Source organism: Oncorhynchus tshawytscha, linkage group LG24, assembly GCF_018296145.1.
Source record: "Oncorhynchus tshawytscha isolate Ot180627B linkage group LG24, Otsh_v2.0, whole genome shotgun sequence".
Lineage (NCBI taxonomy): Eukaryota > Metazoa > Chordata > Actinopteri > Salmoniformes > Salmonidae > Oncorhynchus > Oncorhynchus tshawytscha.
Window position 1 is genome coordinate 17,311,608 of NC_056452.1, and position 13,466 is coordinate 17,325,073.

The window sequence follows — 13,466 nt, forward strand, 5'->3', positions numbered from 1 at the left end:
GTTACACTGGCTGGCACTGATGGAAATACATTTATAGAACCGAAAGCTTACCTGGAAGAGTTCCACTTTTGGATACCCTAAGCTAGCTAGCTAACATAAATAGCATTCCTCCATGTTTGAACATATTTTTTTGTAGGCTAAATTAGCTAGCTGCATTAGATAGCTAAGTAAGTGAAAGTGAAAAGAAATACAACAAAATCTCTCTCTCTCTGTTGTCCAACTATTGTCTTTCGAGTCAACTACTCATCACATTTTATGCAGTGCAGTGCTAGGTAACTGTAGCTTATGCTTTCAGTACTAGATTCAATTTCTGACAACATGTCAGTTCATGCTGCAGGAGCTCTGATAGGTTGGAGGGATGTCCTCCGGAAGTCGTGAAAATCTATGGAAGGGGATGAGAACCATGAGCCTTCTAGGTTTTGTGTTGAGGTAAATGTACCCAGAGGATGGAAACTATCTGTCCTCTGGCTACACCATGGTGCTGCCACAGAGTGCAGTTGAGGCTACTGTAGACCTTCCTTGCAAAACGTCTTCTTTTTTTTCACTGAGTAGGACGGTCCTCCCCTTCCCCCACTGATTACAACATACGGGGGCATAAGACAATGGTCTCAAAACACAATATTATCCCACTCACAAAGGATTATGAAGAACAGCACAGTACACTATATGGGATAAATAAGATGTTGTGGGTTTGAGTGTGCATGAGTGACAGGGTTTATGTATGTGCTCATAACACATGTATTTACCATCTGTGTATACTGTATGACTGCCGTTCTAGGCCTTTCTACAGTGTATTTGTGCTTAAATGAGTGGATGTAAATGTGGTTGATGACACAGTTGAAGACATCTACAGAGACGTGCAGTAGAATCATGGTCCCTACCTGCCTCTTACCTTCTCAGCATGCCGGTTAGGATGCGGGAGCTCTTGCCCAGGTTGGCGTCTGTCTCTCTCAGCTAGAAGCAAGGGGAGGAGAAAGGACAGGTGTAAAACATATAGACATATACAGTCCATATACACTCACATCTAGTCCTGGGTCGGGCCCCCCTTTTCCTCCAGAACAGCCTGAATTCTTCAGGGCATGGATTCTAAAAGGGATGTTGGTCCATGCTGACAACAAGCAGTTTCTGCAGATTGGACACCGGTACACCACTGCCACCAGCCTGTACTGTTCACACCAGGCAGGATGGGTCCATGGACTAAAGCAGCTTACACCAAATCCTGACTCTGCCATCAGCATGATGCAACAGGAACCGGGATTCATCAGACCAGGCAATGTTTTTCCACTCCTCAATTGCCCAGTGTTGATCGCGTGCCCACTGGAATCGCTTCTTCTTGTTTCTAGCTGATAAGAGTGGAAACCGGTGTGGTCGTCTGCTGCAATAGCCCAGCCATTACAAGGATCAAGGATTTATGCCTGCCGAGATGCCGTTCTGCACACCACTGTTGTCCTGTGCCGCCATTTGTCTTTTTGTGGCCCACCTGTTAACTTGCACGATCCTTGCCGTTCTCCTTCAACGTTTCTTATCAACGAGCGGTTTTCACCCACAGGACTGCCGCTGCCTGGATGTTGTTTTTTTGTCGCGCCATTCTTTGGAAACACTGTCGTGGGTGAAAAGCTCAGGAGGACGGCTGTTTCTAAGATACTGGATCCAGCATGCCTGGCATCAACGATCATACCACACTCAATCTCGTAGGCCACCTGTTTTACCCATTCAAATGTTCTATCAAACAGTAACTGGATGCCAGTCTGCCTGCGTTATATAGCAAGCTAAGGCCACGTGACTTACTGTCTGTAGGAGAGATGCATTTTCGTGAACGGGGTGGTGTTCCTAGTATAACACAGCTCAGTTGTGACTGAGAAGTGAGTGAGACAGAGATGGAGAGAAACTAACACGGAACCCAAACCGGCTGTCACACCACACCAAACGCGATCACGACACGCAGGTCAAAATATCAAAACAAACTCTGAACCAATTACATTAATTTGGGGACAGGTCGAAAAGCATTACATTTTTATGGCAATTTAGCTAGCTAGCTTGCACTTGCTAGCTAATTTGTCCTATTTAGCTAGCTTGCTGTTGCTTTGATATTTTAACCTGTGTGTCGTGATCGCGTTTGGTGTGGTGAGACAAAATACATTTATGCACGATGGCACACGCTCGCAGCCGGTTTGGGTTCCGTGTACCGCCACCGACCTCGTTCGTCTTTCAGTCACCCACGTTGGTATAACCAATGAGGAGATGGCACGTGGGTACCTGCTTCTATAAACCAATGAGCAGATGAGAGAGGCAGGACTTGCAGCGCGATCTGTTCACAAATAGAACTGACTTCTATTTTAGCCCTTGGCAACGCTGGAGCGCCCGAGCAGTGTGGGTGCAATAATTCAATAATATAGATTTCTACATTTATTTTGCAACGCTCGCGCACGTGACATGATAGGTGTAGTCAGGGTATAAGAAAGAACATAAGAGATTAAAGGAATGATCCACACCAAATATATATATATTTTTCTCATTAGTCCACTGTTGATACAGTCCCAAAATGATTTGCTTGGCAGCAGTCAAGTTCAGGATAGAAGACTTCAAAAAGCTAATTGTAACTTGCCACATCATGATGATACAAAATGTGGCTAGTTGCTTTCTGAAAGTCCTATATCTTGAAAACTTGACTGCTGATGTGCAAAACTGGGCTAAAATTCAGACAGAGAAAAATATTCTGGAAAGAGACGAACACAGCAAATGAGAGAAGGCCTGTAGAATGAAAGAGACAAGTGGTCTGCAGAAAACTTTGTGCTGCGACTACATCTGTGTGTGGAGTAAAATGCTGACACCGTGACGAATGAGAAACCACAGAATTCTAGCTGTAGTCACATTTGTGATGGGGAGGCCTTCGCTGTGTAAGAGACTATTCAGAGACAGGAGGGGGGGGCGGCTTTCTCTGACCTTCCCTCTCTCCATCTCCTTGCACCTTTGGCTTTGCCTTTCCTACAAACCCCAAATATCACCAGCTCTTTATCTATTTAACTCTTACTATGTTCCACACTTACTGACCCTTCACCCTGACATTTATTTACCCTTTTGCCTCTGTTGTCTTCATATTTTCTTTTCACACTTTCTCACTCCTTCCTTCCCTCTCGCTCATCTCAATCTCCTTATCTCTTTCCCTCTCTCCATGTGAGGGTTGTTCTGGCAGGCTGTGTTGACGAACGTGATGGATGGCAAGCTGAGCTGGCTCAGATGTGGTTTTGGTAGCTGGCACTAACACCAGCCATACAGCCGCCTGAGTTCTCTTTCAAACCCCATGGATGGATCGCTCCCCAGAGACTTCCAACTTTCGCCCAAAATACACATTTTTTTTCTCTCACTCTCTCAGTCTCTCTCTCTCTCACTCTGTCTCTCTCTCTCTCACTCTGTCTCTCTCTCTCTCACTCTGTCTGTCTCTCTCTCACTCTGTCTGTCTGTCTGTCTCTCTCTCTCTCACTCTGTCTCTCTCTCTCTCACTCTGTCTCTCTCTCTCTCACTCTGTCTCTCTCTCTCTCACTCTGTCTCTCTCTCACTCTCTCACTCTGTCTGTCTCTCACTCTCTCACTCTGTCTGTCTCACTCTCTCACTCTGTCTCTCTCACTCTCTCACTCACTCTGTCTGTCTCTCTCTGTCTCTCTCTCTCACTCTGTCTGTCTCTCTCTCTCTCTCTCACTCTGTCTCTCTCTCTCACTCTGTCTCTCTCTCTCTCACTCTGTCTCTCTCTCTCTCACTCTGTCTCTCTCTCTGTCTCTCTCTCTCTCTCTCTCTCTCTGTCTCTCTCTCACTCCGTCTCTCTCACTCTCTGTCTCTCTCTCTCCGTCTCTCTCTCACTCCGTCTCTCTCTCACTCCGTCTCTCTCTCACTCCGTCTCTCTCTCACTCTGTCTCTCTCTCACTCTGTCTCTCTCTCACTCTGTCTCTCTCTCACTCCGTCTCTCTCTCACTCTCTCTCTCTCTCTCCGTCTCTCTCTCACTCTCTCTCTCTCTCTCTCTCTCACTCTGTCTCTCTCTCACTCCGTCTCTCTCTCACTCCGTCTCTCTCTCTCTCTGTCTCTCTCTCACTCCGTCTCTCTCACTCCGTCTCTCTCACTCAGTCTCTCTCACTCAGTCTCTCTCACTCAGTCTCTCTCACTCAGTCTCTCTCACTCAGTCTCTCTCACTCAGTCTCTCTCACTCAGTCTCTCTCACTCCGTCTCTCTAATATATATATCATAAGGGCCCATTTATAAGATATAGCCTGAGATTGATGAGGCAATAAGGCAAACAATCTATTCTAATTAAGTATTTAAGGAATTAATTTACTGTGAGGATTGGTGACAGTGCTCAGTGATTGAAGTTAAAAAAACAAGTTCAAGTGTCTGCTGTCGACTTCCACTTATACCAGAAACAAAAAACACAACAAAACCTTTGACACCTGATTTGACTAAGGGAAAGACATGCTGAGTGTATGCGTGTGATTAGTGAGTGAGTGAAACTATTGTGTGTGTGCCACTCACTGTGAACGCAAGTGTGTCTGGGTATTTATGCTTAAACAATGCCACCCCCCAAACCCATTAATCCTTTGTCTTTTCCATGCAAGGACGACGTTTACCGACGCTTCCATCCTGTGTCTTCACATCTTGTCTTTCTTCTCTTTCCCCCGCTCCCCATACTGCTTTTCGACCCACAAAATGTCTTTAAAAGGAAGAGGGGGGCCTGTGAGGGTTCATGGGGGGAAAAAAACGAGAGAGAAAAAGAGACTATTCTCCTTAGACGGCAGGCAGACCTTTTGAAAGGAAATGTTGGATTTCCTTTGAAATCGCCTGCGAGGCCCACTGCCATTTTGTGATCTTTTAGCATTCTCCGTGGATGGACCGTCAGAGCGGGGCCCCTCACCGTGCTGGAGCTCTGTCTACTCTACCTGTCTGTCTAAGGGAGGAAGGGTGGAGGTGTGGAAGATTACATCGGGAGGGACAGACAGACAGAGAGAGAAAGAGGGTGAGAGTGAGAGGGGGAGATGGTGGGGGAGACAGAGGGCCACAGTTTAATGCTCTAAAATTGAGAGTGATAGGAAGAGAATAGAAGTGATAGATAGCAATATACTGAACAAAAACATAAACGTAAAGTGTTGGTCCCATGTTTCAACAGCTGAAATAAAAGATCCCAGAACTGTTCCACGCGCACACGTTTGTTTGTTCACCTGGGACCAGCCACCCGGACAGCTGATGAAACTCGGTTTGCACAAATGAATAATTTCTGCACAAACTGTCAGAAACCGTCTCAGGGATGCTCATCTGCGTGCTCGTCGTCCTCACCAGGGTCTTGACCTGACTGCAGTCCGGCATCGTAACCAACTTCAGTGGGCAAATGCTCATCTTCGACGGCCACTGGGATGCTGGAGAAGTGTCCTCTCCGTGGCGGAGATCTTTGTGGGCTATACTCAGCCTTGTCTCAGGATGGTAAGTTGGTGGTTGAAGATATCCCTTTAGTGGTGTGGGGGCTGTGCTTTGGCAAAGTGGGTGGGGTTATATCCTTCCTGTTTGGCCCTGTCCGGGGGTGTCCTCGGATGGGGCCACAGTGTCTCCTGACCCCTCCTGTCTCAGCCTCCAGTATTTATGCTGCAGTAGTTTGTGTCGGGGGGCTAGGGTCAGTTTGTTATATCTGGAGTACTTCTCCTGTCCTATTCGGTGTCCTGTGTGAATTTAAGTGTGCTCTCTCTAATTCTCTCTTTCTTTCTCTCTCTCGGAGGACCTGAGCCCTAGGACCATGCCTCAGGACTACCTGACATGATGACTCCTCGCTGTCCCCAGTCCACCTGGCCGTGCTGCTGCTCCAGTTCCAACTGTTCTGCCTTATTATTATTGGACCATGTTGGTCATTTATGAACATTTTAACATCTTGGCCATGTTCTATTATAATCTCCACCCGGCATAGCCAGAAGAGGACTGGCCACCCCACATAGCCTGGTTCCTCTCTAGGTTTCGGCCTTTCTAGGGAGTTTTTCCTAGCCACCGTGCTTCTACACCTGCATTGCTTGTTGTTTGGGGTTTTAGGCTGGGTTTCTGTACAGCACTTTGAGATATCAGCTGATGTACGAAGGGCTATATAAATACATTTGATTTGATTTGATTTACGGATGAATCCCTTTATCAACTGTACCGGGCAGATGGCAGACCGTGTGTATGGCGTTGTGTGGACAAGTGGTTTGCTGATGTCAACGTTGTGCCCCATGGTGGCGGTGAGGTTATGGTATGGGCAGGCATAAGCTATGGACAACGAACATAATTGCATTTTATCGCCGGCAATTTGAATGCACAGAGATACCTTTTTTTTCTTCTTTTTTTTGTGTGAATTTGACCACTTTTTCTCCCCAATTTCATGGTATCTAATTGTTTTAGTAGCTACTATCTTGTCTCATCGCTACAACTCCCAAACGGGCTCAGGAGAGACGAAGGTTGAAAGTCATGCGTCCTCCGATACACAACCCAACCGAGCCGCACTGCTTCTTAACACAGCGCCATCCAAACCGGAAGCCAAATGTGTCGGAGGAAACACCGTGCACCTGGCAACCTTGGTTAGCGCGCACTGCGCCCGGTCCGCCACCAGAGTCGCTGGTGCGTGATGAGATAAGGATTTCCCTACCGGCCAAACCCTCCCTAACCCGGACGACACTAGGCCAATTGTGCGTCGCCCAACGGACCTCCCGGTCGCGGCCGCTTACGACAGAGCCTGGGCGCGAACCCAGAGTCTCTGGTGGCGGTGCAGTACAGCGCCCTTAACCACTGCGCCACCCGGGAGGCACAGAGATACCTTGACGAGATCCTGAGGCCCATTACCGAGCCATTCATCTGCCACCATCACCTCATGTTTCAGCATGGTAATGGAGGGCCCCATGTCTCAAGGATCTGTACACAATTCCTGGAAGCGGAGATTTTCCCTGCTCTTCCATGGCCTGCATACCAGACCTGTCACCCATTGAGCATGTGTGGGATGCTCTGGATTGACTTGTACGACAGCGTGTTCCAGTTCCCGCCAATATCCAGCAACTTCACACAGCCATTAAAGAGGAGTTGGACAACATCCCACAGGCCACGATCAACTCTACGCAAAGGAGATGTGTCGTGCTGAACGAGGCAAATGCTGGTCCCACTAGATACTGACTGGTTTTCTGACGAACGCCCCTACTTAAAAAAAAAAAGTATCTATATTCCCAGTCATGGGAGGTCCCAATTTATTTATTTAAATTGACTGATTTCCGTATATGAACTGTCACTCAGTAAAATCTTGAAATTGTTTCATGTTGCATATATATTTTTGTTCAGTGTAGAAAGAGAGAGGTAAAGAGAGTCACAAGGCCTAATACTCAGTCAGTGTGTGTGTGTCCGTTCGTGCATGTGTGTGCACCCGTGTGTGTTTGCTTAGACAGTCTTACATCACACATGCCATCATTGCATGGGACTCACAAAGGCTTTCATGAGTACAGCACTGGATGTTGACCATGTCCCTAACCAACTACACTGCCCTGTTGTCCTCAGCTCTTTGTTCTGGCCTTCAATCTCACTGTCCTTCAAGCACGGGCCTTTACACGCTCATTAGAGGCTAACGGTTCATGTCCAGTGCACTGTATGTGTGTGCGCGCGTGCACGTGTACTCACCCGATCTCTGGATCTCTGGATCTTCTCGCGGTCGGTGTGTAGGTTAGCCAGGATCTCTTGGCCAACTTGTTCTGAAGAACAAGGAGAGGAGAAACACAGTTATGTTTGCATGAATACGCTGTGCCTGGGTTGCACCGGTCTTCCCTTTCATTCCTCACTGAACATTCACTGACAGAAGTTCAAGGTAAGTGTTTCACTTAAGGACATGACAGCACTAAATCCCGAAATTGAACCAGTGACTTAAGTCCATGCTCTGCTACTGTTGCCAAATAGTCTAGTCCACAGCTATAGAGGATAGACATTGAGGTGTGTTTGTGTGTGTTCGCCAGCAGACGGATAGCTATGCTGCTTTGCGCATGGTACTCCTCCTTGAGCTACAGCACAAAATGCTAGACGGACACACTACCCTGCTGAACACCAGCTTGAGAAGCTAAAACCTGACCGTGCTCGGCCTCCTTCAGCCAAGCTCTGTCGAGTTCAGATCAACCAGTCCACTAACTTCCCAACATTAGGGAACATTGTACCAAACCCATGCCGGGCTTAGTTAAGCTTTACTGAGCCTAGCTCAGAGCCTGGATCAGCTGTGCCGACAGCACCATTAACTTGAACACCACTAGCAACTGATCTTCATTTCGAGGCACAATCTTATAATAGATACACTCAGAATAAAACAGAACTATATGAAATTCTATTCCCTTTGAAATAGTTAACGTAGGTAAAGATCTTCATATTAAAATGCTAACAACTGCTTTCATGATGGCTTAATTGAATCTTCAACTTCTAAAGGTCTCAGTCAGGATATGCTCAGATGAACGGACAAGATGTTCAAGGTCTCACCACTTTTCTATCACTTACAGTATATCACAACTCGAGTATCTCACAACAATATCCCAGGCTGCACGTGACATCCTGCTACTGGAATCCAATCAGCTGATGCAATATTCATAAAACCATTCTTCATAAATGCTGCTCGTCCGTCGTGGATGTAAGCACTTTAAACGCACACTTCTAAAACGTCGCCAACAAGGCGTCTGACAAGCTCGTCAGTGGTCACTGTCATTTCCTGGTCCCTTGGGTTAGGCGGAGAGAACCCCCCCCCCCCTCCTAAGATCCCACCACTGTCATCAACAGTAAGCAGATACTGCATTAGGGTTAGAAATGAGGGAGGGATCATTTTTTTGTTGTAGCCCGGATCAAAGACGGCTTTCAAATGCACCAAACAATCCGGCGTAAACAACGCACTCCTGACTAGATTACACTACACAGGTGCGGCACTCCAAAGAGCCCACGTGCCGCTCTGCTTGTTTTGGGGGAACGCCGCAGAAAAATGGGCTACATCTGGCAGCTAGACAAGAGAGGAAAAAGAGATTGCAGAGAGAAGGAGACGGGGGGCTGTCGAATGAGTGACGCTTGTACTCCCTTTCCTCTCCCTTCCATTTCCCTCAACGGGCGCACAACGCACCTCTTTCTGCCTTCATTCATTTCTAAATCAGGGACGAGACAGGTTGAAGGATACACGGATTAAACAAACAGTCACATGTGACAAATAGGGTCGATTAAAAGGCTGAATGCAGGTATTAGTAACCATAGTAATACACGCCTCCCAGTCCCCTCCAAAAGAACAAGGGATAAACAGGGAACGGAGCTGTGGCAGGAAGTCTTCTGTAAAGACAACTAGGCGCCGCCATCCGTCTCTGTCCGGGATGGGGCTTAAAACAGATGAGGGTGACAAGTGCTACACAAGTCAAGCCACATCGTCGTTGGCGTGGATGAAGACAGAGAGCGCGTTATTGGAAAAGCACACACTCAGACTGAGAAGATGGATGAGAGCGTTGCGGAAGAATAGGGCCCAATGATATCCTACTGTATTGACAGGGGCAGAGGTGCGAATGTAGTGTACAGGACCTCGGTCTGAATAATATAGGCCTACGTTCAAGTAAGGCCATACACAATTAAAAATGGTTAACAGATGCACTTCACTTTTCAAAAAGTGAAAGTTGTGCTGAAAAATGTCCGAATTATGGCCTCACGATGCCTCTTTAATCCTACACAAGAGGAGCATCTCTTGATTTGGTCGCTAGGTGTTGAACTAAGGCTGCTATGGTATTCTACATGTTTTCAAACATCTTACAAGGTAAGCTTCAATTTGGTCTGTGTTTGAGCTACATGGGGGGGGAATTAATACTTAGGTTGGTAGGAACAAATCTAGCCTGTTAACATTGAATGTCCACCAAGTGACTATATATTTGCGCATGAAAAATATAATAAATACTTGGATATCCCCTGTCCCCACCACAATGTTTGAGAGAGGTTAGTGTTGTAGAAGTGTAGTTTTTATAGTGAACAGTCACTTTTAGGCATATCCAGTGTGCAAAAACAGTGCAATTACCACATTTGGACACTTTGGAGAGGTTGAAATGACACTTGTAAATGTCCCATGACCACACTTACTAAAACAACTGCCCATTTCTAGTTGTTAGGTCTATCAATCCCATTTTTTGTTGTTGATATTGTTCACATGTTGTGAAAGCCATCTGATGTGTTTTCAGCTCTGGGAACCAATAATTCACTTATAGCAGGTCAAATATTACTTAAAAAAAAGAAAAAAGAAGGTTATTTGTGTGTGCTTGATCTTGTGTATTCTGAACTGTCACTCCTATCTGTCTTCTGATCATTTCCTCATCATCTCCCAGATGTCTTCCTTCCAAATATACCAAGTTTAGGCATGTCAGAGTCATGTAATTATGCATGAATAGCAGTTACTTTTGGGTATGTCTATTTAGGCAGACAAAGGCAGCCAATGAGAAAATGAGGATGAATTACTTGATATGGGTAGGCTACATTATATACCTTTCCATGAATGTTAAACATGACCCGCTTCCACTTTTAACAACATTCTCATCAGCTAGCTAGGCTACATGTACCACAGCCACCACAACTGATTTAGGTGCCATCATTTCTATGGCTGATAAACACAGCTACTAATCCTTCAACTTACTACCGCTACTGATGAAGCGCATAACCACTACGCCAACAACGGTGCAGACAGCGTCTCCCCTACATAGGTAAGTTGTAATTGAATGTCATTGCTGAGCCGGTGTGCTGTAAACGCAATCCCGTTATGATGAAGAGTCCCCAGAGCCGACAGACTGTAGAACACATTAAAGACTCTGGTTTCGGCAGCCAGGGCCAAGACCACAAGTTCAAAGAGAAACACGTCCCTTAGCTGTGTAACCACAAATGGATGTTGCCATTAAGAATTCCCTCACCTCACCACACACAGTCCTGTCCCTTCCCCACTGGACCATTAGCTGTGTACACACCGTCTACCCAGCTCCTCCATCTTCCTCTCCCTCTGTATCTTTCCATCTTTAGTTCTCGATCACTCAAACACAGCCACTTGGAGCTCTTTGCGGTACATTTGGATTTCCATCGACAGCGTCGGCCTCTCTCCCTTTACCACAGTCACTTTCAAAGCAACAAGCGCTCAGTCTCGCCTCACAATTAGGCGTTCATCCATGTTTCTCAAACTTCAAATTTCAAAGTGTTTATTAAGGTTAGGCATTAACTCTGAATGGATAAGGTAAGGACTAAGGTTTGGGATAGGCTTAAAACTAAAATCTCAAAAACATCTTGTATTGCTGGATTTGAACTCGCAACCTTTGGAATCAGAGGCAGATGCTTACGCCCCATCCACCATCCTCGTCCACAAAACAGAAACCTCTTGAAGGGAACAGCGCTCACTGTTACCCCTAATGGCCGGTTTCCACGTCATCTCCTGATGTCCTCGTAGATGGAAGGACGTCGAATCCTGACTTGTATATCACGGTGATCTGGCTGTTCAGAGAGTAAAGGAAATGTTGAGGAATTGCCAAATCTGTTCCCTCGAAAGGGGAGCTATTGTTGAGAACTATCGGCTACTGTGGAGGAGGATGAAAGAAGGCTTTTCTAATAACGTCTCCTCCCCTGATGATATTCCTTCCTGAACACAGGAAGAAAGGAAAGTGTCCCCCCAAATCCATCTCAACGTAGGCTGTATTTAAGCTACAATCAACACGCAAATACACTTCAAGTATGTCTGATCACACAGTTCATCATCATGGACAGAATCTCACGTTGAAATAGAGGTGTTAGATACTTTTACCTGTAACAGTTTGTGATGTTTTGACAGCTCATCGCCAGGCTTTATGTTCCGGAACGGTCCGTTACACTACAGACGGCACTGTGTCAACACGTCATAGTTTCTGACAACGAGTGAGAATTGTAAAATGTAGAGGGATTGGATCAGAGAGAATTAACAAACAATGAGAAATCAAGCTACTCTAACTTACTACGCAGAGTTATTATCATCCGCCACTATTTATGAAAAGTCATGACCTTTTCCCACAATAATGGAAAATGGTTTACTGTGGGAATTGAACGCTGAGCTAAATGAAATTCACTTCAAATTCAGAATCACTGAAACTTGCCTCTACGCTCAATGCTCCATTGTTCCATTGAGCAAGGCATTTAACCCCAATTTGCTCCAGGGGTGCCGTACAACTATGGCTGACCCTGTAAAACACATTTCACTGCACCTATCCGGTATGTGACAAAAAATAATCACACCACCACTATAATCACACCCCCACTGGAGAGCAGGAATTTATATATATTAACTCATGCTCTTTAGGGAGATTAGCAGAACTGACTAGATAAGAACAAATAATGCGTTGACTCAGTTTAGCTTAAGCAGATAGTGATAAAATTCAATTGAACATTATCCAAATCCATCCATCCTCCTCCTTTTTGGTTCTTTGACCTAGTGTTGGAAGAGATGCATTGGGTCTCACCCATAGAGACAGACAGAGGACTAGCGCCCAAAAGCCTGTTTTAGCATGGGCAGTGGCATTGAGGACCATTTTGAAGTAGTCAACTGGGTGGGACTTCCTATGTGTTAAGGAAGGATAATCCCTGGGGAAAAGTTCTTATTTTGTACACTCCCCTGGATCATTTTATTTACACACAAAGTTGTACACGCTGAGGGACGTTGTACACGCTGAGGGACGTTGTACACGCTGAGGGACGTGTGTACACGCTGAGGGACGTTGTACACGCTGAGGGAAGGTTGTACACGCTGAGGGAAGGTTGTTATGCTGAGCCCACAGGCCATGTGTCTAGTCTTGGTCACACTGACTGACCTGGCTCACAAAGTCAAGAGGGCCAGAACCAGGTCATTGGGGGTCATGCAGCATCTGGTGAATCTACAGTGTGATGCTCTTACATGTGAATGTGTGGTGGGTACAATGGGGAGTCCAGCTCACTCGAGTGGGTGCTTATATTTAAGTCACTTGCTCAAGGGCACAGACAGATTTTTCACCTTGTCGGCTCGAGGACTCGAACAAGCGACATTTCGGTTACTGGCCCAACACTATTACCAATAGTGTTTAGTCAGCATTTTATTTGAACAGCAGTGGCGGGATAAGCTGAGCTGGAAGAGCTTTTCTTTTCTTGCATGAGTTTGCATAGATGTGAGCAGATAGGGGTGAATACCAAGCAGGCAGTGCACTGACCAGCCCTACTGTGGGCCTTTGTCTGCATGTGTATGATGCTATGAGCAGCGACGTGGTGGGCAGTCAGTCCGGGTGCATTTCTGAGGCCTTTCTTCACTCTGCTGGGCCGTGTTTTATTCATGGCCTGTGCCCTGACCCCGCAGAGCTTCTGTTCTGACAAATCACTTCTGATTAAGACAGATCTCTATTAGCCACTCAACTTAGCCTATTCATCATCCCCCCCCTTCCCCTGCTCCTCCTCCCTCGCCTGTCCGTCA

The 13,466-nt window shown here is 46.3% G+C and overlaps 1 protein-coding gene across 4 annotated transcripts in view; it reads right to left on the minus strand.

Annotated features, from left to right (window-relative positions):
- The window catches only part of vti1a (vesicle transport through interaction with t-SNAREs 1A), a 187,038-nt gene that overhangs the window by 83,306 nt on the left and 90,266 nt on the right, over nucleotides 1-13,466 (minus strand). For 2 of the 4 annotated variants that reach the window (XM_042305443.1, XM_042305442.1), the window contains 2 exons: nucleotides 7,658-7,728; nucleotides 893-954 (listed from right to left, as the gene is read on the minus strand). In XM_042305443.1, coding sequence (XP_042161377.1) covers nucleotides 893-954; nucleotides 7,658-7,728 — 133 coding nt within the window. Of the gene's footprint in view, nucleotides 1-881; nucleotides 955-7,657; nucleotides 7,729-13,466 lie in introns of all 4 variants that reach the window. The other 2 variants (XM_042305445.1, XM_042305444.1) reach the window with 1 other exon arrangement.